The 26,327-nt window shown below is 44.9% G+C and overlaps 1 protein-coding gene and 1 pseudogene across 2 annotated transcripts in view; one reads left to right on the forward strand and one right to left on the reverse strand.

Moving 5' to 3' along the window:
- The window catches only part of LOC309555538 (NACHT, LRR and PYD domains-containing protein 3-like), a gene marked incomplete at both ends in the record, with an annotated part of 102,045 nt that extends 76,414 nt beyond the window's left edge, over positions 1-25,631 (forward strand). The window contains one exon of the mRNA XM_082257604.1: positions 25,484-25,631. Coding sequence (XP_082113730.1) covers positions 25,484-25,631 — 148 coding nt within the window. The remainder of the gene's footprint in view (positions 1-25,483) is intronic.
- Positions 21-25,579, reverse strand: LOC309555540 (annotated as a pseudogene). The gene is made up of 5 exons: positions 25,482-25,579; positions 24,881-24,896; positions 24,588-24,665; positions 16,147-16,896; positions 21-76 (listed from the first exon to the last, which is right to left on the reverse strand). The product of its transcript is annotated as an uncharacterized misc_RNA (transcript).
- Positions 25,632-26,327: the final 696 nt, after the last annotated feature.

Genomic DNA, 26,327 nt, shown 5'->3' on the forward strand with positions numbered 1-26,327 from the left:
AGAGTGATTATTTCCTGAATTCAGAAAAGGTCAACACAGCATTTCATAGACTTCATAGGCTGTAATAGGGAGGAGCCTGCATAGGATGTAACAGTGATATTCAGACATTTTCTCAATGTATTACGCTTTAGATCCCTGGAAGTGTGTGCCTTCCTCAACCCTAAATTGTGGTTACCCACCAGTAGCTTTTATTCTTACTAGGTTAGGTAGTTTCTCTCCCTCATACAGTAAGTTGGAGATTGGACTTTCCTAACTCTTTTTCACTCAAAGTCCCTTCTATTGCTCTCAGCCTCTTGCAAATCTCCAAATTCAATTTTTTGGCTGCAAGAGATAAGCAGTACTGAGATCGAACAAAGAATGAAACCATGCGAAAACTGTATTTTATGGAAAAATGTTGCAATTGTTCTTGATACAAAGTGTACAAACCAAATTATCATCCAACATCCAATTTCTCCTGGCCTGTTGTATTGGAATCAATAAATTAATGTACTACCTTCCATTGAGAGCAGACCAGGGGTATCATTTAAATGACATGTCACAGGGTATTGATCATCTGTAAGATTATTGTTTTTTGTTCTTTGACCCCTGGTCTGCTCTCAAACAGTATAAGGCAGGTGTCACTAAATGGCGGAATAGTTCCAGCCCCAGTAACCATCCTACCTGGACAGCAGCCTCGCCAAGTAGTTGCCTGTGTGTCCTGTCCCCGCCACCGGCTTGTATGCCTGCCTGCGCTGCCATAATGTTCATAGCATGGCTGGCGTGGCACGTCTGTCCCTTCCATAATATTGATGCATTGCCCCCTTCCCACACAGTCTGTCTTATTCACACAAGACGTGAAGCATGACCGCTCTGAACAAAGGGCACCACTTTTTAAGTTAGGAAGCAGGTGATTGGTTGCTAGGCAGTGGGGCGGTCCCAGCAATCAATCATCCACCTTGAACGTGAAAAGTCCCGCCCTTTGTCCAGGGCTGCTGTGATTTTTCTGTCTTGTGTGAATAAGGTAGGGCTCTGTGGGTAGAGGGGAGTGCTGTGCTGTTATGAAAAGGACAGAAGTTTAATATCGAGAGAGGACTATGATGGGGGTTCTGTGATGGGGGGGGTTCTGTGATGGGTCAGGGTCTGTGGTGGGTCAGTATTTGATGGGTCAGTCTGGGGGGGGAGGTATGATGGGTCAGTCTGTGATGGGTCAGCCTGTGACTAGGGGGTTCTGTGATGGGTCAGCCTGTGACTAGGGGGTTCTGTGATGGGTCAGTCTGATGTAAAAGGGGGGGGGGGTGAAGGGGGTACTGAAGACACTGATGTAAAAGGGGGTCTGTGATGTGAAGGAAGGACTGAGGACACTGATGTAAAAGGGGATCTGTGATGTGAAGGGGGGGGGGGACTGAAGACACTGCTGTAAAAGGGGATCTGTGATGTGAAGGGGGGGACTGAGGACACTGATGTAAAAGGGGGTCTGTGATTTCTGCACTAGCAAAACACAGGTCTCTGCAAGGCCAATGGAAAACAATTGTTTCTCTATCGTTTATTGACAGATGCAGCTTCATATCATCTTAGCCATTGGGTTATGCTCCTTCCATCAGGAATAGGACACTAGGCAGGAAAAAGCTTTACCATGCCTATGGGGCAGTCCCTGCAGACATAATCACACACCCCCACTGCTACAGCCCTTAGTTTTGTTTTTGCCTAGTTTAAGAGTAGGGCCTAGTTCCCTGCTGGGACTTCGGTCTTAGCTGTTATTTTTTGGGAACCTTTTTTTGTACTTTATTCATTAAGTAGAGTTCCTGGAGAATTACAAGCAACAGCCGGCTGGGTTTTGGACTGGATATTCTAGATCCTTAAGGTCTCCCAGCTCGGCCAGCAAGCATGAGCAGGTTATAGTCCAGCACTAGGCCTCGCAACGACAGTGCTCCGATGGACAGGGATGAGCCCGCGAGTGGACCGTCTCGCTGGGACGCAGATGACCTGAAACGCCCTGAGTCGCAGCGTACCCCTTGTCTGGCAGCACCCCCATCCTGGGTGGGAGGTAGTCTGCTCGGAGTGGCGCCCACCTGATCTGTGGTATGGTGAGTAAGAGTCATTTCTTTGGCGGTCTCGGGGTGGACATGGGCCCCCTCCATGGAATAGTCAGACCCTCGGTTCCCCTGGCCTCTCGGATATACCAGGCCCCCCCTTCAGCTGCCCCCCCCTCCTATTACAGGTTCCTACCTTTGGGCGGCTGATATATTGCGGCGGTTCTGCGGGAGGGAGGGTGTTCTTTCTGGTGGGGTTCCCTCCTGGGGACCATCCAATGTCTTTGTCATTGACCCCCTTCCGCGCTGTGGGGACCGCCATTTTGCTGTAGACTTGCCCTGCATTACTGTCAGAATTCCTCATTGTAATGTACGGGCAGCCATTTTCTAAATCTATCCCATAGGAATGCATGGGGCGGCCATTTTGTTGTGGTTAACGGTGCTGGACAGCATAGGCAAGGCATCAGACACTCTAGGCATGACCCAGATGCTTTCATTCCTGTGTCATTTCATTTTTCTGCTATACAGGTCATTTCTGCAAGCCTCCTGATCGGTTTGGTAACATTTTTTGGGGTCTCTTGTGGATTTCCTCACACACACTAACAGACTGTGTTAGGCTGGTACTTGCTGTACCGCCAGTGCAGCGGTGCAATCACGTTTTTGCAACATTTTTATCCACGTGCTGACCGCCCGCCGCAGTTTTACTGCGGCAGGCTGGCTCGGCTGCGCGAACCGACGTAGTACTATGTCGATCGCTCGTGTGGTGCTGGGGGGGGGGGGGGGTGAGCGTGCACCGCCGGTAGGGCACTTCTGCCCCCACAAGGCAGCGGAGATGCCGATGCACGGGGCCAGCGGTCGCAATTGCTGCCAGCCACCCGCGATCGCTCCCTGCTGAGAGAGGACGGTCAGCTGTTGTAAACACATCTGACCGTTCTTCTCCCTGGAATGATCACAGAGCGCCTGTGATCCTTCTATATAGGAACACAGGTCTCTATGGTCATTTCACAAGCCCCTCCCTCCGCAGTTAGTAAACACTCCCCTAGGCTCACATTTAACTCTTTGATCACCCCTAGGTTAACCCCTTCCCTGCCAGTGTCATTAGTACAGTGACAGTGCATATTTTTAGCACTGATTACTGTAGTAATGTCACTGGTCCCCCCAAAAGTGTCAAAAATGTCAGTTAGGTGTCCGATCTGTCCGCCACAATGTCGCAGTCCTGCTAAAAAATGCAGATCTCCGCCATTACTAGTAAAAAAACAAATAAAATGGACCTAAATCTTTCCCCTAGTTTGTAGGCCCGATTAAGTTTTGCACAAACCAATCAATATACGCTTATTGCGATTTTTTTTTTTTTACCAAAAATATGTAGCAGAATACAAATTAGCCTAAAAGGATGAAAATGTAGATTTTTAATTTTTTTTTTTTTTTAATTGGGAATATTATATAGCAGAATGTGAAAAATATTGTTTTTTTTTTTTTTTTACAGTGTCTCACAACTGCGCAATTTCCATTAAAGTAACGCAGTGCCGAATCGCAAAAATTGGCCTGGTCATTAACCACTTAACGACCGCCCACCGCAGATATACTGCGGCAGGAGGCCGCTCCTGGGCAAAGTGACGTACCGGTATGTCACTTGCCTGGGAGGAGCTAGGGAGCGAGCGCGCTGCCGGTGGCGCGCTCACGCTCCCGCTAGTCAGCCGGGGCTCCAATGGCCGCCTGACACTCGCGATCTCCCCCCGCTGATTGAGAAGGACAGACAGTTGATGTAAACACAGCTGTCCGTCCTTCTCCCTGAAGTGATCACAAAAGGCATGTGATCCTGCTATAAAGGATCGCATGTCTCTGTGATTACCTCACAAGCCACGCCCCCTAACAGTAAGAATCACGCCCCTAGGGACACACTTAACCCCTTGATCACCAATAAAGTTAACCCCTTCCCTGCCAGTGTCATTAGTACAGTGACAGTGCATATGTTTAGCACTGATTACTGTAGTAATGTCACTGGTACCCCCAAAAGTGTCAAAAATGTCAGTTAGGGGTCCGATCTGTCTGCCGCAATGTCTCAGTCCTGCTAAAAAAAAATCGCAGATCGCCGCTATTACTAGTAAAAAAAAAAACAATAAAAATGACATACATCTTTCCCGTAGTTAGTAAACGCAATAACTTTTGCGCAAACCAATCAAAATACGCTTATTGCGATTTTTTTTTTTTTTACCAAAAAAGATGTAGCAGAAAACAAATTGGCCAAAAAAGTTAAACAATTTTGATTGTTACATTTTTTTATTTTGAGAATTTCATATAAAAAAAATTTGAAAAATATTGTAATTTTTTCAAAATTGTCGCTATTTTTTTGTTTAAAGCGCAAAAAATAAAAATTGCACAGGTAATCCAATACCACCAAAATGAATCTCTATTTTTGGGGAAAAAAAGACGTAAATTTCGTGTGGGTACAGCGTCGCATGCCCACGCAATTGTCCGTTAAAGTCACGCAGTGCTGAATCGCAAAATAGGGACTGGTCATTGAGCAGCCAAATCCCCCGGGGCTAAAGTGGTTAAGGGGGCAAATCCTTCAGGTCCAGAACTGGTTAAAGTGACACTACATCTTTTTAAACTTAGTGGGTGAGCATCTTTGCGACTGGTGAGTATCTTTGCGACTGGTGAGTATCTTTGCGACTGGTGAGTATCTTGCAACTGGTGAGTATCTTTGCTACTGGTAAGTATCTTGCGACTGGTGAGTATCTTTGCGACTGGTAAGTATCTTTGCGACTGGTGAATATCTTTGCGACTGGTAAGTATCTTGCGACTGGTGAGTATCTTTGCGACTGGTGGGCATCTTTGCGACTGGTAAGTATCTTTGCGACTGGTAAGTATCTTTGCGACTGGTGAGTATCCTTGCGACTGGTGAGTATCTTGGCGACTGGTGAGTATCTTGCGACTGGTGAGTATCTTGCGACTGGTGAGCATCTTTACGACTGGTGAGTATCCTTGCGACTGGTGAGTATCCTTGCGACTGGTGAGTATCTTTGCGACTGGTGAGTATCTTTGCGACTGGTGAGTATCTTGCGACTGGTGAGTATCTTTGCGACTGGTGAGTATCTTTGCGACTGGTGAGTATCTTTGCGTCTGTTGGATCTTTGCGACTGGTGAGTATCTTAGTGACTGGTGAGGGTATTAGCGACTGGTGAGGACCCCAGGTTTAGTACCAGGGGAGACAGAGGTAGTGTAGGTAAGGAAGAGCAGGTCGTTAATATATCCCCATAGAGTAGTGGGTAATAATGTCCGACAGGATTGGGGATGCCACTCAGTGCACTTCTTGCTGCATGTATGCGTTCCTTGATGAACCAATCGAGGGCGAATACTGCTGTGCAAGGTGTGAGCGACTTGTTGCTCTGGTAGACCAGATCCTGGACCTACAGAACACAGTGGCAACACTGCGTGGCATCAACAACCTGGAAAGGAGCTTGGACATTACCTATCAGGCGCTGGCAGGGGCCAGCATAGAGGAGGGAGGAATAGAGGAGACGCAAGCAGCAGAGGTACGCAGCTGGGTGACTGTTAGGAAGGGTAGAGTAAGGAGTGCCAGGGAGGCCAGTCCTGAGTTGGTACACCCTAACAAATTTGCCGAGTTGCAGGTTGAGGGGGATATCAGCTCAGGAGTGGCAGTGCTGGAGCATGCACCCTCCCCCAGCTTCCAGGGGAGGGACGGCTCCACGAAGAAGGGGGGCCGTAACTCAGGAAAGGTTAGAAAGGTTGTGGTAGTTGGGGACTCAATTATAAAGAGGACAGAGAGGGCAATCTGTAAAAAAGATCTCGTGAACCGAACAGTTTGTTGTTTACCGGGCGCCCGAGTTCGGCACATCGCAGATCTGGCAGACAGATTGTTGTGCGGGGCTGGGGATGACCCAGCGGTCATGGTGCATGTGGGCACTAATGACAAAGTTAAAGGTAGGTGGAGGATCCTTAAGAACGATTTCAGGGACTTAGGTAATAGATTGAGGAAAAGGACCTCCAAGGTGGTTTTCTCTGAAATACTGCCTGTACCTCGAGCCACACAGGAGAGGCAGAAGGAGATTAGGGAACTTAACAAGTGGCTGAGGAATTGGTGTAGGAAGGAGGGGTTTGGGTTCCTGGAGAACTGGGCTGACTTCTCAGTCGGCTACCGGCTCTTTAGTAAGGATGGGCTGCACCTTAATGGGGACGGTACAGCTCTTTTGGGGAGAAAGATGGCCACCAAGTTGGAGGGGCTTTTAAACTAGGAGACGGGGGGGAGGGCTCAGAAGTAGAGTCAGTCAGGAGGGAGCAGAGGACTGAAGGCAGTTGTAGGGTCAGCAGCGACAGTAGGTCCACAACGTCAATCGGTAGGTCTGTGCGGGAAAACCTCAGACCAAACAGGAATAAACATAACCAGCAATTGCGCTCAACTTCCGTAAAACTAAGAGGGGTATATGCTAATGCCAGGAGCCTAGCTAATAAAAGTTGGAAATATTAGTACATGAGGAGGACATAGACCTTGTGGGAATAACAGAGACTTGGTTCGACCCCTCACATGACTGACTGGCCAATATCCAAGGGTATTCTGTGTACCGGAAGGACAGGGTAGGAAAAAGAGGGGGAGGGGTATGTCTCTATGTCAAGAACAATATAAAGGTGATAGAAAGGAGTGACATTACGGAAGGGATGAGTATGGAGTTAGAATCTGTGTGGGTTGAACTCCATAGGGAAGGAGAAAAGGGGAAAGTAATTGTGGGGGTTTGCTATAGGCCACCTAACCAAGGGGAGGAGGTAGAGCTGGAATTCTTAGCACTAATGAGTAAAGTGGCAAAATTGGGATCAGTCATCATATTGGGGGACTTCAATTATCCCCCCGACATTGACTGGGATGAGGGGACTGCACACTCACAGAAGGCCCGCCTATTCACAGAAAACTTACTGGATAATTACATGTCACAGTTGGTGGACTCTCCGACTAGAGAAAATGCAGTCCTGGATCTATTGATCACTAATGACCCAGACATAATCTCGGAGGTAGTAGTCCAGGACAACCTGGGCTCTAGCGATCACAGGATGATCACATTTAGTATAAATCACAATATAACAAGGCAAGTGGGGAACATAAGAACCCTAAACTTCAGAAGGGCAAACTTTCCAAAATTGTACTCATTGATGGAAAGGGTAAACTGGGACCAAACCCTGGGATCCCTGATCACAGAGGAAAAATGCGAATGCTTTAGGAACATATTAGGCAAAGGCATCTTGCAGTGCATTCCTATGGGTAATAAATTTAGAAGAGACAAAGCCAAACCTGGCTGGCTAAACCGTAGCGTTAAAAAACTTATTAGGAGAAAAAAATTGGCCTTCAAGAAATATAAATCAGAGGGCACAGTATTGGCTTTCGAGCAATACAAGGAGGCAAATAAGAAAAGTAAACAAGAAATCAAAATGGCTAAAATCAACTTTGAGAGACAAATAGCGGAGGATAGTAAAAAAAAACCCAAAGAAATTCTTTAAATATATCAACAGCAAAAAAACTAGGGCAGAGCATATTGCACACATAATTAGCGATGATGGGGGGATGGTTACAGAGGACACTGAAAAAGCAACCGTGCTGAATGCTTTTTTCTCCTCAGTCTTTACACAGGAAACGGAGGGGTACACTGACCATGACTGTATGGTTAGTAGTAATACACAGGACTTGCCACTATGGCTAACAGAGGGTGAAATCAGGGAAAGGCTGGATAAACTTAACACAAACAAATCACCAGGTCCGGATGGCGTACATCCGATAGTACTCAAGGAACTCAGTAAGGTTATATCCAGACCACTGTTCCTGATCTTTGCTGACAGTATTAGGACAGGAGATGTACCAGGGGATTGGAAGAAAGCTAACGTGATTCCGATATTCAAAAAGGGCCAGAGGCATATCCCGGGAAATTATAGGCCTGTCAGTTTGACATCAATAGTATGTAAACTTCTGGAGGGGATGATAAGGGACTATATCGTAGAGTTTGCTAAAGACAACAGCATCAACAGCAGTAATCAGCACGGGTTTACAAATGGGCGTTCTTGTCAAACCAATCTCTTAGCATTCTACGAGGAGGTAAGCTGTGAGCTAGATAGGGGGAGACCAGTGGATGTGGTGTACTTGGATTTCGCTAAGGCGTTTGATACAGTTCCCCACAAGCGCTTAATTTATAAAATAAGGTCTGCAGGTATCGACAGCAGAGTTTGCTCTTGGATACGGAATTGGCTTAAAGGGCGTGTCCAAAGGGTGGTAATAAACAGCGCATACTCAGACTGGTCTGAGGTTGTAAGCGAGGTGCCCCAGGGCTCAGTCATGGGACCAACCTTGTTCAATTTATTCATAAACAGCATTGAGGACGGGATCCGTAGTTCGTTATCAGTTTTTGCAGATGACACAAAATTGGCCAGGGCAATAACTGCACAGCATGAAGCAGATATCCTACAGAATGACCTGGACAAAATTACAGAGTGGGCAACGGCATGGCAAATGAGGTTTAACGTGGAGAAGTGTAAGGTTTTGCACTTGGGGACTAAAAACATAAAAACACAATACACGTTAGGAGGGGAACCCTTGGGGGAATCAAAAATGGAGAAGGATCTGGGAGTCTTGGTTGATGATAGATTAGGCAACAGCATGCAATGTCAAGCGGCAGCTGCCAAAGCCAGCAGAATATTAGCATGCATAAAGAAAGGGATGTATTCCAGAGATAAGACTATAATCCTTCCACTTTATAAAACTCTGGTCCGACCGCATCTGGAGTATTCTGTCCAGTTCTGGTCGCCAGTCCTCAGGAGGGATGTGTTGGAGCTGGAGAGAGTCCAGAGAAGGGCAACTAAACTAATTAGGGGATTGGAGGACCTTGACTATGAAGAGCGTCTACAATCGCTCGATTTATTCTCCCTGGAGAAGAGACGTCTGAGGGGGGACATGATAGCAATTTATAAATATCTTAATGGGGATCCCAGCTTAGAAAAAAAGCTGTTCATTCGAAGGGATTGCATGAGTACTCGAGGGCATACAATGCGATTAGAGGAGAAGGGTTTTAACCTCAGGCAACGTGGGGGGTTCTTTACTGTTAGGGCTACAAGATTGTGGAATTCTCTACCACAAGAGGTGGTTTCTGCGGGTAGTATGGTGGCTTTCAAAATACTCTTAGACTTACATCTAAAGGATCAGAACATTCAGGGGTATGTGAGATGATTACAGCCACACACACCTACACAGGTTGAACTGGATGGACTATTGTCTTTATTCAACCTCACCTACTATGTAACTATGTAACTATGTAACATGGAGTCCAAGAACAATATTTCACCTAAAGACCCCCCTCAGTGCAACTGCCGAACCTTCTGGGTCGCATCCCCTGTCAGCTCTTACAGCAGTTTTGGAATGCCTAGTGTCAAAAGTTGACTTAGTGTTAAAAAGTAACACTAACTGTAAGCGCCTTTTGCCTTGGCCCCCCTATGTTGTATCTTCAGATTCAAAGGAAGATATATGGCCGCCGCAGATGCACCCCCACCATTCTTGGTGGAAGCACTTATAGTTTCAGTGCGAGAAACTTTAAAAAGGATGAGTCTACAGCGTCAGGAACGCAGGTGTCTTTTGGCACACGCAAAATCCAAGAAATCAGGCAAAGTGTTCCCCTGTCCGTAACTTTTTGACAATATTGTCAATGAACAGTGGGGGCACATCAAACATATGTTAGTGGTGCCCAAACGTTTCAAACGCCATTATCCCTTCGCGGATAAGGTCTCCACTTGTTGTACCATGCCACCAAAGGTGGATCATGCAGTTTCCAGACTGAATAAGTCTACTGTGGTCCCGGTGGAAGAATCCCCGGCCTTTATGAACCCCGTTGATAGAGGGATTGATTCTCTGTCCTGCCATTTACATGTGATAGCGGGCTCCATATTGAAACCAATTTTTGTGACCACCCTGGTGTAGCAGACTGTCACTAAATGGGTGAAGTTACTAAAAGGTATCTGGGAAACGGAACAGCTCTCTCTGGGGCTGATTGAGCTCTTGGAACAAATGGCTCAAGCCCTTCTGTGTTTGTTTGTGTGTGTTTATATATATATATATATATATATATATATATATATGTGTATGTGTGTGTATGTATGTATGTGTGTGTGTATATATATATATATATATATATATATATATACATATGTGATGCGTCGCTGGATGCGGCTCCACTGGTAGCCAGAGTGTCTGCAGTGGGGATTGCTATTAGACGCATGGTGTGGCTAAAAAACTGGTCTGCAGACCAGGCTTCAAAAAAGGCTCTTTCTGACCTTCCCTTTATGGGGGAGAGGTTGTTTGTATCCTTCCTGAAAGAGTTGATCAAAGGCCTTACGGTGAGTACTCTTCTCCCTCAATCCTCTAAGGGCAAGGCGCCACGTGCTAGACGGGGGCCTTCTCTTACTGCTCATAGGTGGCTTTTTCGCACCTCCAGGTCGCAAGTAAAAGGACAGCCATTCAGGTCTTCTAAGAGTTCCAAGAAGACGTGGTCAGGCAAACCGAAGACAGGCCAATTCAGATCTGCAGACAAATCCTTGTTTGCATGAAGGGGCGCCCTCACCTTATTTCGGGGTGGAGGGTCGTCTTCGCTTCTTTCCGGAACCATGGAATTCTTGTTTCAGGACAAATGCGTTCATGAACTGATCCGATAAGGGAACAAGATCGAATTTCGGTCTCGACTGTCGGACAGGTTCTTCCCGTCCAATCTGCGCTTCTCTTCAGATAAGGGATCTCCGTGAGGCAGTGCAAGATCTGCTGTCACAAAGGGTGATTGTGCCAGTTCCATCTCAGGAATGTTTTCAGGGATTTTATTCAAACCTTTTTATTGTGCCCAGGAAGGAAGGCAAAGTGCGACCAATCCTGGACCTCAAGGCTTTGAACCGCTTTGTGCGGGTACAGAGGTTTCAAACAGAGTCCATTCGCATGGGAGTGGCATCCCTACACCAGGGAGACTTTTTGGCCTCCATAGATATCAAGGACGCATATCTACACATCCCTATCTACGCTGGACATCAGCGTTTTCTCCGCTTCGCTATAGAAGAGGAGTATTATCAATTTGTGGTATTACCCTTTGGTTTTGCCTCTTCCCCCAGGGTCTTCACCAAGGTACTGGCTCCAGTGTTGGCATTCTGCGCCAATGGGGGTTTTCGGTACTGGGGTACCTTGACAATCTCCTATTGAGTGTGGACTTTCTCATCCCTGTTGGTCGACTTGACTGTCACTGTTAGAACCCTGCAAGAGTTTTTGGTTGGAACATCAATTTTAAAAAATCCGTCCTGATACCTTCAATGAGACTGGATTTCCTGGGCCTGACTCTGGACACCACTTTGGCGAGGGTCTTTCTTCCCCCAGACAAGTTGCATCAATCATCAAGGGGGCACGAAGAGTGTCTTGGCAGCCCGGGAGGTGGCCGAGATCCTATTATGGGCAGAAAATTTTGTTCCAGCCCTTTCCGCTGTGCATATCCCACTGGCAGACAGATTACCTGAAGAGTCAGGTGTTGGATCAGGGGGGAGTGGTCCCTGCACCCGGAGGTGTTTCACCTCCTGGGTTTCCAGTGGGGGGACATCTAATGTCGACCTGTATGCTTCTTGACTCAACAAGAAGGTTCAGAGGTTTGTGGCCAGCTCAAGGGATCCTCTGGCTGATGCCACAGACACACTGGTGGCTCCTTGGAGGTTTCCTCTCAGGAAAGATCTGCTATCTCAAGGGCCGATCTTCCATCCTGCTTTACAGTCACTGGCTTTAACGGTGTGGCTGTTAAAAGCCTGGTATTGAAGGATAGAGGTCTTTCTGACTCTGATTCCTACACTGTTGAAGGCCAGGAGGTCTACTTCCAAGAAGACCTATCATCATATGTGGAAATCATACATTTCATGGTGTGAATCGTTGAAAGTGCACCCTCGCTTGTTTTCGGTAGCTAGGGTTTTCACTTTTCTTCAAAAAAGGGGTTGAACAGCGTTTGGCTTTGGGCACTACCAAAGGCCAAGTGTTGGCTTTGGCTGTGTTTTTTCAACGTCCTTTAGCTACGCATGCCCTGATTCGCACTTTTCTTCAGGGGTGTGTCATATGGCGCCTCCGAGACGATCCCCATTACCTCCGTGGTATCTGAATTTGGTATTATCGGTTCTTCAAAAAGCTCCTTTTGAGATCAGGGAGATTCCCCTGCTTACATTATCGGAAGGGTACCTTTTTGGTGGCTATCACTTATTCCCACAGGGTGTCTGAACTGACGGCGTTATCTTGCCGTTCACCTTATCTGGTGGTCCACAGAGATAAAGTGGTACTTCGACCTAATCAGTTGTTTCTTCTTAGGGTTATTTCTGATTTTCCATTTGAATGAAGACATTGTGCTTCCTTCATCCTGTCGTAAGCCCAAGCAACCCAAGGAAATTGCTTTGCATTCTTTGAATGTGGTTTGGGCAATTAGAGTTTACCTGGTGGCTACTGAATCCTTCACCGAAGGACCTCAAAGGATTGGCTATGTCTGCTGCGACCATATCCAGATGAATCAGGCAGACGGTGGTTCAGGCTTCTTGACTGAAGGGTCAGGTTCTTCCTTTCCCAGTGAAGGAGCATTCCACTAGAGTGCTGAGTACTTCTTGGGCTTTTTGCCATCAGTTGTCAGTGATGCAAGTTTGCAAGGTGGCAACTGGGTTGTCAGTGCACACGTTCACAAAATTCTACAAGGTGGATGTGTTGGTATCTTCGAATGCCTCTTTTGGCCGCAAGTTTTTGCAGGCTGCTGTTTAAAAAAGATATTTTTTTCTCTTTGAGGGTGGAAAGAATAGCAAACTAGAAATGGACTTTGTTGGCACACCATGACTGACTCCATTGTCATAAAAACGTATAGTTTATTTAAGAAATATTAAAATTGTTGACAAATACATATAACATTGCCTTTAAAATATACAACACCATCAATATACGTGTTGAAAATTGACATATAAACACCACCAAACCAACCGATATTATTATAAACAATGTAGGAAAAGGACCCCATATTCCACTTCTGGAATGGAGTAGGATGTAGTAATGGTAGGTAGTCTCCAACGGAGGCGGTGGAGTCACTCTACATGTTTCGCGCAGCCGCGCTTCTTCTGGAGAATATCAAACATAATTAGATCAAAATGTCTAAGAAAGTAAGGGAAAGGATACGAATGAAAATCAAAATCCAACATGACATGATATTCATCAATGCAATGCTATTTTGGATGTATATAAGCACAAAGATGTACAAGTTTCACCTTACCAATAGTAACAATCTGAATGTGGCAAGGTACACATAAACAGATCAGCTGAACAGGTGGATGACACAGGTTTATCCCAACATGACACAAACTGTTTGGATTTGTCTAAATTCACATGGATGCTCCTTTATGAATATATTATAGGGTGGGGTGGGGTGGGGTGTGAGTTGGAGCACAGATACTGCGCATTAATTGTATATATTTTTTCTTATTGATATGAAGTGTAATTCTCTTAATACCTCCATAGTGCATGTATTCTTATATTGCTAAGCTATTGGAGACACTTTGTTTTCCCGTGTTCAGGGAGGAGCGGCTGGTAGCGCCGTCACCGGCCCTGTGGGTTTCCCCAGTGTCCTGGGCGGCACATTCTGTGGTTTGTGGGAGGTTCCCTCCCCATTCCCTCAGACTCGTTCACTCCACCTTGCTGCAGTTCTCTGCCGTGCTACTGCGCATGTGCGATCTGCAGCAGGGAGGGGCCGGCGAGACGAGCCGGGCCGATTGACGCCAGACGCCATTCTCAGTGCCTTGGCTCATTCGGTTGGGGGCTATATAGGGACATTGGTGATAATATACTTTCTATATTATCTGTCCTTTATCCATTTTATCTTGCTGGCTCTGTATTTATTTAGACATGTCTATTTTATATCTGCCTTCATCACCAAGCTGCCAGATCTACAGCTTACATCATGGCCTGATTAGCACTGTGACAACAGGCTTACCTATGAAGGATCTTACATTCATCCACGATCCCCATTATTATTTATCGACTGAAGTATACTGAATTTACTGTTTTTGTTATGAAATTAGAATCCCAGTAAGGATTAATTTTCATTATGGCATTACATGCCTGCTGGTTAGTACTGTATACAAATATATATATATATATATATATATATATATATATATATATATATATACAGTATCTCACAAAAGTGAGTACACCCCTCACATTTTTGCGACTATTTTGATATATCTTTTCATGTGACAACACTGAAGAAATGACACTTTGCTACCATGTAAAGTAGTGAGTGTACAGCATGTATAACAGTGTAAATTTGCTGTCCCCTCAAAATAACTCCACACACAGCCATTAATGTCTAAACTGCTGGCAACAAAAGTGAGTACACCCCTAAGAGAAAATGTCCAAATTGGGCCCTGTTGGTGGTCCGGTTGACCCTTCCCTTTATAGCCCTTGGCCAATTATTCAGTCAGTCATTTCTGTGTAAAAAGAGGCCTGGGAGATATGATTCCCCACAATATGATACACGCAGACAGCTTAGTGGGTGAACCAATTCTCAAAAGTTTAATATTGTATCCAGTTTATATAGGCACAAGCAGGGGGGGGGGGTGGTTCTCTTATCAGGAAACATGCTGAAATGGCAACATTCTATAGGCTAATACAAAAAGTGGAATTTAGCTAAAATCATATAGATAACTAAAAAAAGAACATTTATCAGCAAAGCTGGACCTTGAGCTCCAAATAAGTTACTAAGTATTGCATGTACCTCAAACAATGTTACGTGTGGCTCAGACTTATGTAATGGGAACAGATGGTTGCATACAAAAAATGGAGTTAACTCCTTCAATCACCCTCTTAAAATCATGACTTTATTTACATGATTTTCCTTTATTATTATATTGTTTTACATAATCCTGATAGTCTGGGGAAGAAGGTTGGGTTTGTCCTAATGGGGTACTTTGTTCAGATGATGCAACATTATTACAATCAGAGCTTCTGTTATGATAAAGACTGAGGTAAATTCTGCTCTCAGCACCTGGATCAGGGGTTTTAGTGGTTTTAGCGATTAAACACATAATGAGCTTGAAACATGCATATAAAAATAATAGAAAACGTGAGACCAGGACAATTATAACAGCTATATCTCTCAACCAGGAAAATATTCCTCCTAGCCCAAAACCTCCTAAATTTCCAAAAGGACTCCAATTTGTGCAATGCTACGGGCTTCCTCTTGTAGTTTATTAACCTCTTTCCGGTGTTGAGCAATTATGTCATAATAGTCAGGCACTTCAGTGGTGGTATTATGTATCCAGGTACAACATTCATAATCCTCTGTATGTTCACAGAGACCAGTTAGTGCTGCACTCATGCTTTCAATGGCCAGATCATGCAATTCTAACTTTTCTAAGTGCTCTTTGTTCAATATTTAATAGGTTAATATCGTCTGAATTTTTTTTCCATAATCTCATCAATAATTCTATAGTAATTATTTAGCCTTTTCATCATATCTATCCCCCCACCCTGTCCATGAGGGGAACCATGAGGGGCCCAAGCTTGATCTGCCTTGTTAAATACTTCCCGTTTGGGTTTATGCCTAAGGGGATATTTTGGATTCTTGCTTGCCTCAAGTACGTGTTCCTCCTTATTGTTGCCCATTACTCCCATGATTGGAACTACACAAAGTATTACGACACCTATAACAAATATACTAACAATGATAATTCCTAGCTGCACTTGTTTCCAACTATTAAACCATCCAAAATACTGATCCCAAGGGTTGTCAATGCCAGAATTCTTTTTCAGTTACACAGAATGGCCAGAGTGACCTTACCCCTGGGGCCAGTATTATCAGGAATGTAAGTACAGCATCCATCTACTTTATCAATATACTGTATATACAGGTACCACCTTTTTCTGCAAGGATCATATCCAGAGCCATTCTGTTTTGGAATGCCATCTGGGAAGTGGCTTCTAGTTGTTCTGCTATGCCCTTTAAGGCATCCCTTGTATAGTTAACAAATCTCCGCTGATTATAATAGATATAATTTATCCAATCTACATTTTTATTTATGGTGACAAGGGGAGAGATAAAGAACTCAAGACCGGCTTTGACTTGGTCTCTAGCTTTAAATTCATTAGGGACCCCTCTTGGGACCCCGATGGCATCTATATATACATGTAGATCAAAACTTCCTATAGGAGCTTCTCTTCTTTTCCTGTAGTTCTAGTGTTCCCCTTAAGCTGGTATGTGTTTTTGTCATTTTCAGTAAATATGTGTAGGGGCATTATCACTTTGGCAAGGGCACACTCTCCTGTCTACTTCAAAGGCAACCTAGTCCTTATTTTCATATCTCCACATATCCAGTAAATGTCTCCCAGAGACATTGTTTGATACTCTATTATAGTGGACCTGTAGGTGGAGCAATATCCCTCTGTAAAGTTACCTAAATACCTGCCCCCACCACTATGTCTGAAGTAACATGTATAATTACCTGGGTAAATGGTGATAGACCCAGTGGGCCTAGATTTTTCAGCTATGATGGGACATTCCTTTTTCCATGTTTCACAGCTAGAATGGTTACTAGAGGTATTGGTATAGAGGCTAAGAAAACAAGTTTCTACATTCTCAGGGATGTTAAGGGGCAACGTACCCAAGTGCGGCCTAGCTCCTCCACAGACATAGCAATCTGACATGTTATGTGAGCTAGCACTATACCTCATCCATTCTAACCGTAAGTTTACATCAGAGCACCCTGTCTCTATGGGCATCGTATCCTCACAGATGGGATCTGCTATAGCTACCATTTCTCCCAAAGTCTGCACACAGGGCCTTAAAGGATTCGTCTCTTGTACCTGTGATGGCCACTCAGAAGAGCCATATATGTCTTTTAGCTAAAAAGGCTTTCTGAAGCTAATGTACTCTGATCTCCACCAGATACCCAAAACGTAAATTCCACTATCTTCTGGACTAGGATTTTCTATGGTTAAGCTAAATTGCTCGGGAACATGTTTAACAATTGTCATTCTGCTTATAAGTGTCTTTCTATTTTTATCCTTGCTAGTAGTAGGTTTGTACTCCCAATCGTCTCCCGTGTTCCAACCCACTGATCCCAAATAGTCACAATGGTCTCCCCAATATTTGTCCGTGACACATATAAATACAGTTCCTGGGCCTAATCTCCTATCATTATACTGTATGGTATCATCACTACCAGGGAGTATCGTTTCATAAGGCACTATAAAAGTAGCTACCTGTGTGTTAGAGGAATTATACTAAAATTGTGTCATGCCATTTGTTTGTGTGATGGCTATCTGGGAGGTTGAACTATGGGACAGGGCTCTTTTATTCCTTTTCTGAGTTATCTCTGATACTATATCTGGGCTGGTGGCGTTAGGGGTACCACAAATTCCTCCAAGGGGCCCCAGATCCGCTGGGTGATATATACAGTTAGTTATGATCCAGGTTGGGATGAACACTAAAAATACTAGTGCCACCAACAAAATCCACAGCTTGCCAAAGTTCTTTGCTATGAATACAGTCATTTTGCTAATTTTCAGAGACTAGAATACCTGCTTCACTCGCTCTTCGAGGATTTTCCACCTTTTATCTGTGTCTTTATCTTGCTTCGCACAATCCACCTTGACCTATTTTTACTCGACTGGCATGGATCCGGGCTTGTTGGTCTTCCACAAGGACAGCGATTCTGATCACTGCGACTACCTTTGTCTTTTGGTCCAAAACGAAATCCAGCCTTGGTCTTGTTATGTGGTGACAGCTTGCTCACTACTTCATCTCCCTCCTCCAAGGAATGGGTTGGTATCTGTGAAAAGAAAGGTGCGAGCAACTTTTCGTTCTACTTGATTCAAAATTTCAATTACTCTTTTCTCAACTTGTCCTTTTCATCCTTTCCACTATTCCGGAGCTCTATTTTTCAGGATTTTGACTAGTTTCTGGCATCTTTTTGATATGAAAGCTGGACCATTATTAGAACTAATTCAAAGCAGGCACCCCCATCCAGGAATAATCTCCTGACTGAGAATGCGTGCCACTGTGTGGGCATCTCCCTTTTTTGGTCTTCACTCAGCTGCTGAACCCATCCACTATTGACTAAAAGGAACTCTTATTTCTTCCCTGCTTTGGGCCTATATGTGAAAACCTATTTGTAGATGTGTGAATGGGGTTGATGGGTATTGTAGATGCTCATGTTTGACCTTATATGTTTGGATTGTTTGTTCCTAATACAGGTGATGCATCTAGCAACATATGCTTTCACTAATTTAGGTGGGCCTGCAAATATAAAAAAAAAACTGTCAGTTATACTTCATATGTTCTCTCCCACCCCCTGTGTCCAATTCCATAATACTAGGCAATAAATAGTGGGGCACTAGCTGTGGGGATACATACAAGAGCTCCCCTCTTTTAGAAAAAGGCCATTCTCAACTTTTTCTAAATCATCACCCAATTCCTTAAAACCTGTTCTGTAGCATGCGTTTATGGCTTCTAACAAAGTGTGATCTTTTGGCCTGGAGCAGGAATCATCTACAAAGACATCCTCTGCTCCTTCTATGGCTATGGAGGACACATCTGCTGGAGACGTGTTCTGATATATTATGTCTATACAATCATATTGTGGTGTAACACACCCTTTAATCCCAGTAACCCATTCAAAAACTGGGGCCTACGTAGGGTAAATGATGTGGCCATCCCCAGTACCATCTCACAAGATGTTATGCTTGGAGCCATTTCAGGCATGCCTTAGACCTGAACTGCGACCATCTTTCAAGAAAAACTATAGGGCAAAGTTTACCACCATACTCCTGGGCAAGTACACCTGTCATGGTCTTACAATTGTCCCTTGCATAAACACAAAACATTTTTCCATAATGCGGGATGCCCAGTGCAGGCGCTACAACCATAGCAGTTTTCAGATACATAAACACATTCAACATTTCTTGTGGCATTTCTGGACCTGTGGCTTGTCTGAAAATGTTATCAGAAAATAGGAGCAGTCGGATCCATTGCAATCAATGATCCTGGTTTGTGGGCAGGCAAGACCCACTGTGGGCTGGCAAGACCCACTAGACCTGCAGCTCCTTGGTGACTGACTCTCCTTTCCCCCTCTGTGAGAACAAACCAAGGTAAACAACACTTTCCTGACACCATTGTCATTATTCCTGTGACACTTTGTGTCCACATACATGTACATTTCTCAATAAACTCACTTGCTCTGACTGGCCTCCACAGAGTGACTACATATGTCATATACATATTGTAGCGGGACTGACCCATGAGCAGATGTCCATCCCCTCTTGCATGGTCTGGAGAACTATAGAGCAGACAACTGAATCGTCTACATGGCCCTAAGACATTTCTACTGAAAAACAAGAAACAAAGATGGCGGTGTTTCCTCGTCCACTAAAAAAAAAAAACGCATTACTTAAACCAATCACTATAAAGTGGGTAGCATCGGATGGTATGGCTGTCAGTAGAGGTGGCACATCAGATACCACTTGCATGCTACAATCAGATATAAAACTAAAAACTTTTTGGCTCGGTGCCAATCTTACAAAAAACTTTTGGCCTTGTGCCAATCTATCAAAAATCTTGACCAGAGGTTCCCCTCCTTCAATAGAGGATACCCCTAAAATATCACTCAAAGTATCCTTGCCGTTTATGGCGATCTATGTTTTGCCTAATAAAACAGTGTGTTTGTTCATTGCTATTATTCTCCCTATCTTACGAGATAAGCACAAATGTATAAATGGCAAAACTTCAAAAAATTCTATATATAAAAAAAATAAAGAATTGTACATATCTGGTAATGCTGAGACCCATAGTGCACATTCTAACTCTGTGCAAAGAGTGACTCCCTCCCTAGGAATGTATCAGGGTTCAAGGTTTACAGGTACTGTGAGATACTGGTGTCTAGTGACCGCGATAAGAACTATATCTGCAGCAAGGAACGAGCTTTTGTGAGGTGAAAACCTTTCTTTAAATATACCTTCGGCCAAAAGTCTGTTTAGTATAGGCCTGACTCCATCCTCTTAAGGGGCATATAATCATCCTACATCCAGGGGACTTATGTTGAACATTTCCTATTCTATTATACCAATACAGGGCATACATAAACCAATTCTCCCCGCCTTTTCCATGTACTTCATATTTTATTGCAGGTCGCCCAAGAAATATGGGAAAACCCTTCTGTCACCTAGATAGTCTTTTTACTAAAAATAAACTATCACTGTCCTTATGTTGGGGAAGGGGATTACAACTTCCTATCTTTTCTAACCATCCTGCAAAATATGACCTGCACGTCTTGCCTGGATCGGGGGATGGGATTTGTTTGATTTGATTCTTCCTCATTTTAAAGATATTACTGTACAAATAACCTTTACTTAAAGAGAATGCGGACGGACTACAAAACTCTCTTTCCTGTGATTTACCTGTCTCCTAATGTCACTTAAACATTCAGTATATTTCACAAAACAATATACATTAATTCTTAACACTTCTATGCGACAGAAAAAATAAACAAAGGAAAGAGTCACATGGGTTACAATCGGTCAGTCAATTTTACAGTAATAATGTGACTGTCGCTGTCAGGTCCGGTGTGTTGTATTAACAGTCCGCAGGCGCAATTTATACAAGTCATATACAATTACATATACACAGCTTCAATATATGTCTAACCAGTAATATGGTGCTTCAATGTAGTATGACCGTCTTCACTAGTGCCTCCCACTAGTTTTAAGTCCGATATAATACCGGCATTAACCTTGTCTCTAGACAAAATGGGCCTGGACCACGTTCATACTCGGGCTTGCCCGTATCTTATTGATCACCAAATGTGGTTTGGTTAGTTGACATACAGTGAAGTAATCAGTGACCAACCAGTTTATACACACTTACCAATTAAAACCTCTGGTCACACAAACAAATTATCTTATACTTTAATCCTTATAACTCTATGCGATAGGAAGATATAAGCAAAAAGAAGATTTTACACAGAATTGACTGACATCTATTTGTTCTTCCCTGAAGAACGGGTCTTCCCCGAAGACCCCCAGGTTTCCCTGAAACCTCTTTAAAAAAAATTCTGTCCTTCCTTTGAGACAGTTACAACGTCTCCCTGAGACGCTTATTTCCTGATACGCTCCCGGAGCGTATTCTAGGTTCAAGGATTGGAATCGTGGTCAGAGTCTCGGACCCCTGGACAGACAGACAAATCAAAAGTGTCTTTTACTCACCAGGGCTGAGAGATGACCCTCCAATCCCGGACGAGCCCCCAAAACTGTTGGTGGTCCGCTTGACCCTTCCCTTTATAGCCCTTGGCCAATTATTCAGTCAGTCATTTCTGTGTAAAAACAGGCCTGGGAGATATGATCCCCCACAATATGAAACACGCAGACAGCTTAGTGGGTGAACCAATTCTCAAAAGTTTAATATTGTATCCAGTTTATATAGGCACAAGCAGGGGGGGAGGTGGTTCTCTTATCAGGAAACATGCTGAAATGGCAACATTCTATAGGCTAATACAAAAAGTGGAATTTAGCTAAAATCATATAGATAACTAAAAAAAGAACATTTATCAGCAAAGCTGGACCTTGAGCTCCAAATAAGTTACTAAGTATTGCATGTACCTCAAACAATGTTACGTGTGGCTCAGACTTATGTAATGGGAACAGATGGTTGCATACAAAAAATGGAGTTAACTCCTTCAGGCCCATTAAGACATTTCCCCTCCCCAGTGTCATGTGACTCGTTATTGTTACAAGGTCTCAGGTGTGAATTGGGGAGCAGGTGTGTTAAATTTGGTGTTATCGCTCTCACTCTCTCATACTGGTCACTGGAAGTTCAACATGGCACCTCATGGTAAAGAACTCTCTGAGGATCTGAAAAAAAGAATTGTTGCTCTACATAAAGATGGCCTAGACTATATGAAGAGTGCCAAGACCCTAAAACTGAGCTGCAGCACGGTGGCCAAGACCATACAGCAGTTTAACAGGACAGGTTTCACTCAGAACCGGCAATTCACCATGGTTGACTAAAGAAGTTGAGTGCACATCCTCAGCATCATATTCAGAGGTTGTCTTTGGGAAATAGACGTATGAGTGCTGCCAGCATTTCTGCAGAGGTTGAAGGGGTGGGGGGTCAGCCTGTCAGTGCTCAGACCAATCGCCGTACACTGCATCAAATTGGTCTGCATGGCTGTCGTTCCAGAAGAAAGTCTCTTCTAAAGATGATGCACAAGAAAGCCTGTAAACAGTTAGCTGAAGACAAGCAGACTAAGGACATGGTCTACTGGAACCATGTCCTGCGATGTGATGAGACCAAGATAAACTTATTTGGTTCAGATGGTGTCAAGCGGGTGTGGCGGCAACCAGGTGAGGAGTACTAAGACAAGTGTGTCTTGCCTACAGTCAAGCATGGTGGTGGGAGTGTCATGGTCTGGGGCTGCATGAGTGCTGCCAATACTGGGGAGTTACAGCTCATTGAGGGAACCATGAATGGCAACATGTACTGTGATATACTGAGGCAGTATGATCCTGTAATGTTCTGGTACCTTTGGTTACCCTAATTCCACTTTTCCTAAGTGTATGCGCCCCACCATTCTCTTTTGGTAAGGTGCGCATACACCTTTAAGACCGATGCTGTCATCACTGAGCGCCGCTGGAGCGGCTATTTCAACCTCCGGCGGTCTCACTTACATGTTCGTTCAACGCCGCATAATCTGCCTTGAAGCTCTCATGCTTGCAAGCATACCTCGCTATCGGAACCACGCTGCTGATCCCTGTATCCCGCTACCGGATCATCCGCTCTTGCCGAACCTCTCCTCTGCTACATTGCTACTAGTGATAAGTACCCCACAGGTGAAACCTCTATAACCTTCATACTAAAGCTTACACTATCTAGCTCTGCATACTAAGGACTATTACTACATCTGCATTAACTAAGATTGCTAGCTCTTGAGCCTACTACCATCTGCTCTTGCACTGGGTTGGTCTCTCCTGTATGTTCACCTGCTACTCTATCATCTGCTACCATACATGATTGCTAACCTATCTGCATCCCATCTGCTACTATCTTACTTTCAAGAACATTCCTTTCAAGTGTCTGTCATCTACCATCTCTACCCAACCTGTCTCTTCAGCCTATCATCACTATATTACTATATACATAAGTCACTCTAGGAACATCTTATTGAGTGTGTGTATCTACTTGCTGAATTGAGACTATCCACACATGATGAGTCTTGGGAGTTGGGATTGGTGTCTCAGCGTTTCTCTACATGACTACTGAAGTGGAATATTTCTGCAGCTGTAAATCCACATTATACATAAAACGCAGGAGCGTTACAGATCCCTCCCTTTGGGGACTGGGCCGCAGGGCAGTATTCCAACATGATAACGACCCCAAATACACCTGTAAGACAAACACTGCCTTGCTAAAGAAGCTGAGGGTAAATATGATGGACTGGCCAAGCATGTGTAGCACAGTTTCCAGGCCTGTGGCCTGATGTGGGTCTGCCATTGTTACCAGTTACCTCTCCAGCCCATGTGAGCTGCGACCCTGGATGGGAGAACTGAGACATTGACAACTCCGGCATCTTTGGTTTGGTTGTTTTATTGTATTTAGGGGATGGGAGAAGGGAATGAGTGGGATACTCCTCTGGCTCAACTAGGTACAGCTTTGGGACTCTTTGGCAAAAATGCCAGTTGACGCCAGCCGACGCTGACCAGCGCTTCCTGACGCTTGAACACTGTGTATCACTGAAAACTGTGCTGAATCTCCGACTTTAGTCCAGAAGACCCAGGACTGTAGAACCTTGACTCCTGACTTTGCTTTAGCTCAAGGCCACCGAACAACTCCCTCCAGCCCTTCACTGACTGAGGTAGTATTTTCCCTTTACATGTGCTGCTGCAACTCTTAACTGTACACTGACTCTTCAGGGCCCTACTGCAGGCGCCCCCTTTAACACTTCAGGGTCCTCTGACCAGGCAGCCCCTTTACAGCTAGCTCACACTTGGATCCCCAGAACCTCCTCCGGAGTGGTCCCCTCTGACACTAGGCAGACCCCCAGGGGCAATTCGCAGTACTCACGACCTGTGTAGGCTTTCCTGGGACTAGACCCCTCTCGCTCTCCGCTGGTTCTCGGGAAAAACCGGATCCCCTCAGCTCGCTCTCTGGATTCTCAGACAGCACCTCCGAGACATCTGCTTCCGCTAACAGGAGGAGAGACAGCCGTCCTCTCCCTCCTGGGACTCTTGATTCCTGCCTAAGACCTCGTGTCATGCGCCTCCCTCAAACTTATACCCACTCCCAGAATCCTTTGCTGCATAATCTGCCTTCTGGGGTAGCTAAAAGCCTGAATGTATCCTCTGATTGGGTTTCCCTCACTGCCCTATGAGAAGCCTCTCACAGGAGCCAGTGGGGAGACTCCCCCTTCAGCGGACACACCTGGAAACCATGACACCCTAACTGAATAAACCACAGCCCTGCTGTTAGGCAGACAAGGCCCACTATACATTTACCTAGCACCTACCTGTAGGGTGTTACACTCATCCCACACCAAACGAGTCAGGTCCCTCTGACTCCGAGAAAGCTGCCTCCTATCAAAACTCTGCCAAAAAAACAATCAGGAGTATCCCACAAACCTGGAAAAGGGAAAAACTAATGTACAAATAAGTTACGGTGGAAAAATAGATATTTGCACTCTGCTGTACAAATTTACAAACAGTTTGAGGTGCATGAGAACTGATGCACCCCCCACCAAACAAACTCATTTGGTGGAGAACAATGAAGAAAAATACAATGCAAATATCCTTACTGTCTAACTCTAAGGTGGTCCCACCTATAAGAGAAAAGGGAAGCAAAGGTTAGTCAACTGCATACACATAGGAAAATGCAAGCCTAACTGATCTGAACAGTTGAGTGGGAAGATTCTCCTTCCTGGAATGTAAGGGTGACCTTTCCACTCCCTCCCTGACTACCTCTGCTAGCCAGTGTCTTGACACGCCAGGGTCCTCTCCTCCCCTGAAGAGCTTGCCCCCTAACACGAACTGTCTAGACAGAGTCCTTTTGTTGAAGTGAAGCACAGCACCCTCTGCTGTCTTTCCAAGCACTTTGTTAAGGAAACAGGGCAGGCCACAGTCTCTCATGGCCTACAGTCCTGCTGTATCAGGGAAAGCACAAGGAGTCCAGCAGGGCACCCCACACCAAAGTTCTTGGACACTTTGAACCTTGGTAGCAACATCTTCATTCATAAAGACTGTGGATGACATCCCACACAGCCATTTGTAATCCACAGGAGGTCCTTGCCCGATGGCCCAAGGGACCTAGCACACACAGTTATTTTTCCCAGAAGACCCGGACCGGATGGTCCCAAAAGTTCTGCTTGAAACTCAAACCATTTGAATTAAACATTACATCTTCTTACAGTTCCTTGGTCAGTTGCGGTAGCCAGCCGGCCACACAGTTTGATTGTTTGTCTTTTGATCCAAAAACTCCTATGACAGGAATATCTGCAGTCCTCATATGTAGTACTCTGGGTGAGGTACTTGAACTTATTACCCTTGCTCGTTTTTGACCCGAATGGACCAAGCGTGCCTTGACCCATCTGGGCAGCGACACTCCACCCTGTCTATGTAGATGGAGCACCCATAATGCCATTGAGTCTTCACCTTGTGAAATTTCTCCTTAAGCTACTCTCCTGGAGAATCTCTGAACGGTTTTGGGACAAACAAGAAATCCCAAATTAGTTCATCACACCATAGGTCCCTGAACTTTTCAACCAGAAGCATTACTTCCCTTGGTGCATAAGGGAAGTTGTAACCATACTCCAGTGCAACTTTCTTCTGCATCCATCGTTGCATTCTGGACAAATAGAGAAGAGTCTTCCTATCTCCCCTCCCTTGTGGAGAAAATGGATTACACACCCTCTGTATCATATCCTCATAGGCCGCATTTTGGTCTCTGGCCCTGGCAATGTTTCCTGGGGGTGTAAGGTCTGGGACCCTGGCAACGTAGGTGTCACAGAACCCCAATCTTTTAGCAAGTCTCCCTCTCTCTATAGCTTCCTGAGCCTCCGGATCCACAGGAACAGTCACTTTGGGACCTGGGGAGCTGCTCCCAGCTTCTGACCCCCATTCCCACTCAGTCTCTTCAATAGACCCCCAATCATCTATTCCTCCTTCCATTGATCCATATCGCATGTAAAAGGATGGGGAATCAGTTCTTACAGGGCACTTCTCGCCCTCACTACTCGCCTGGGCAATTGCTGGCT

Source organism: Pelophylax lessonae (assembly GCF_965119305.1).
Source record: "Pelophylax lessonae genome assembly, chromosome: 5".
Lineage (NCBI taxonomy): Eukaryota > Metazoa > Chordata > Amphibia > Anura > Ranidae > Pelophylax > Pelophylax lessonae.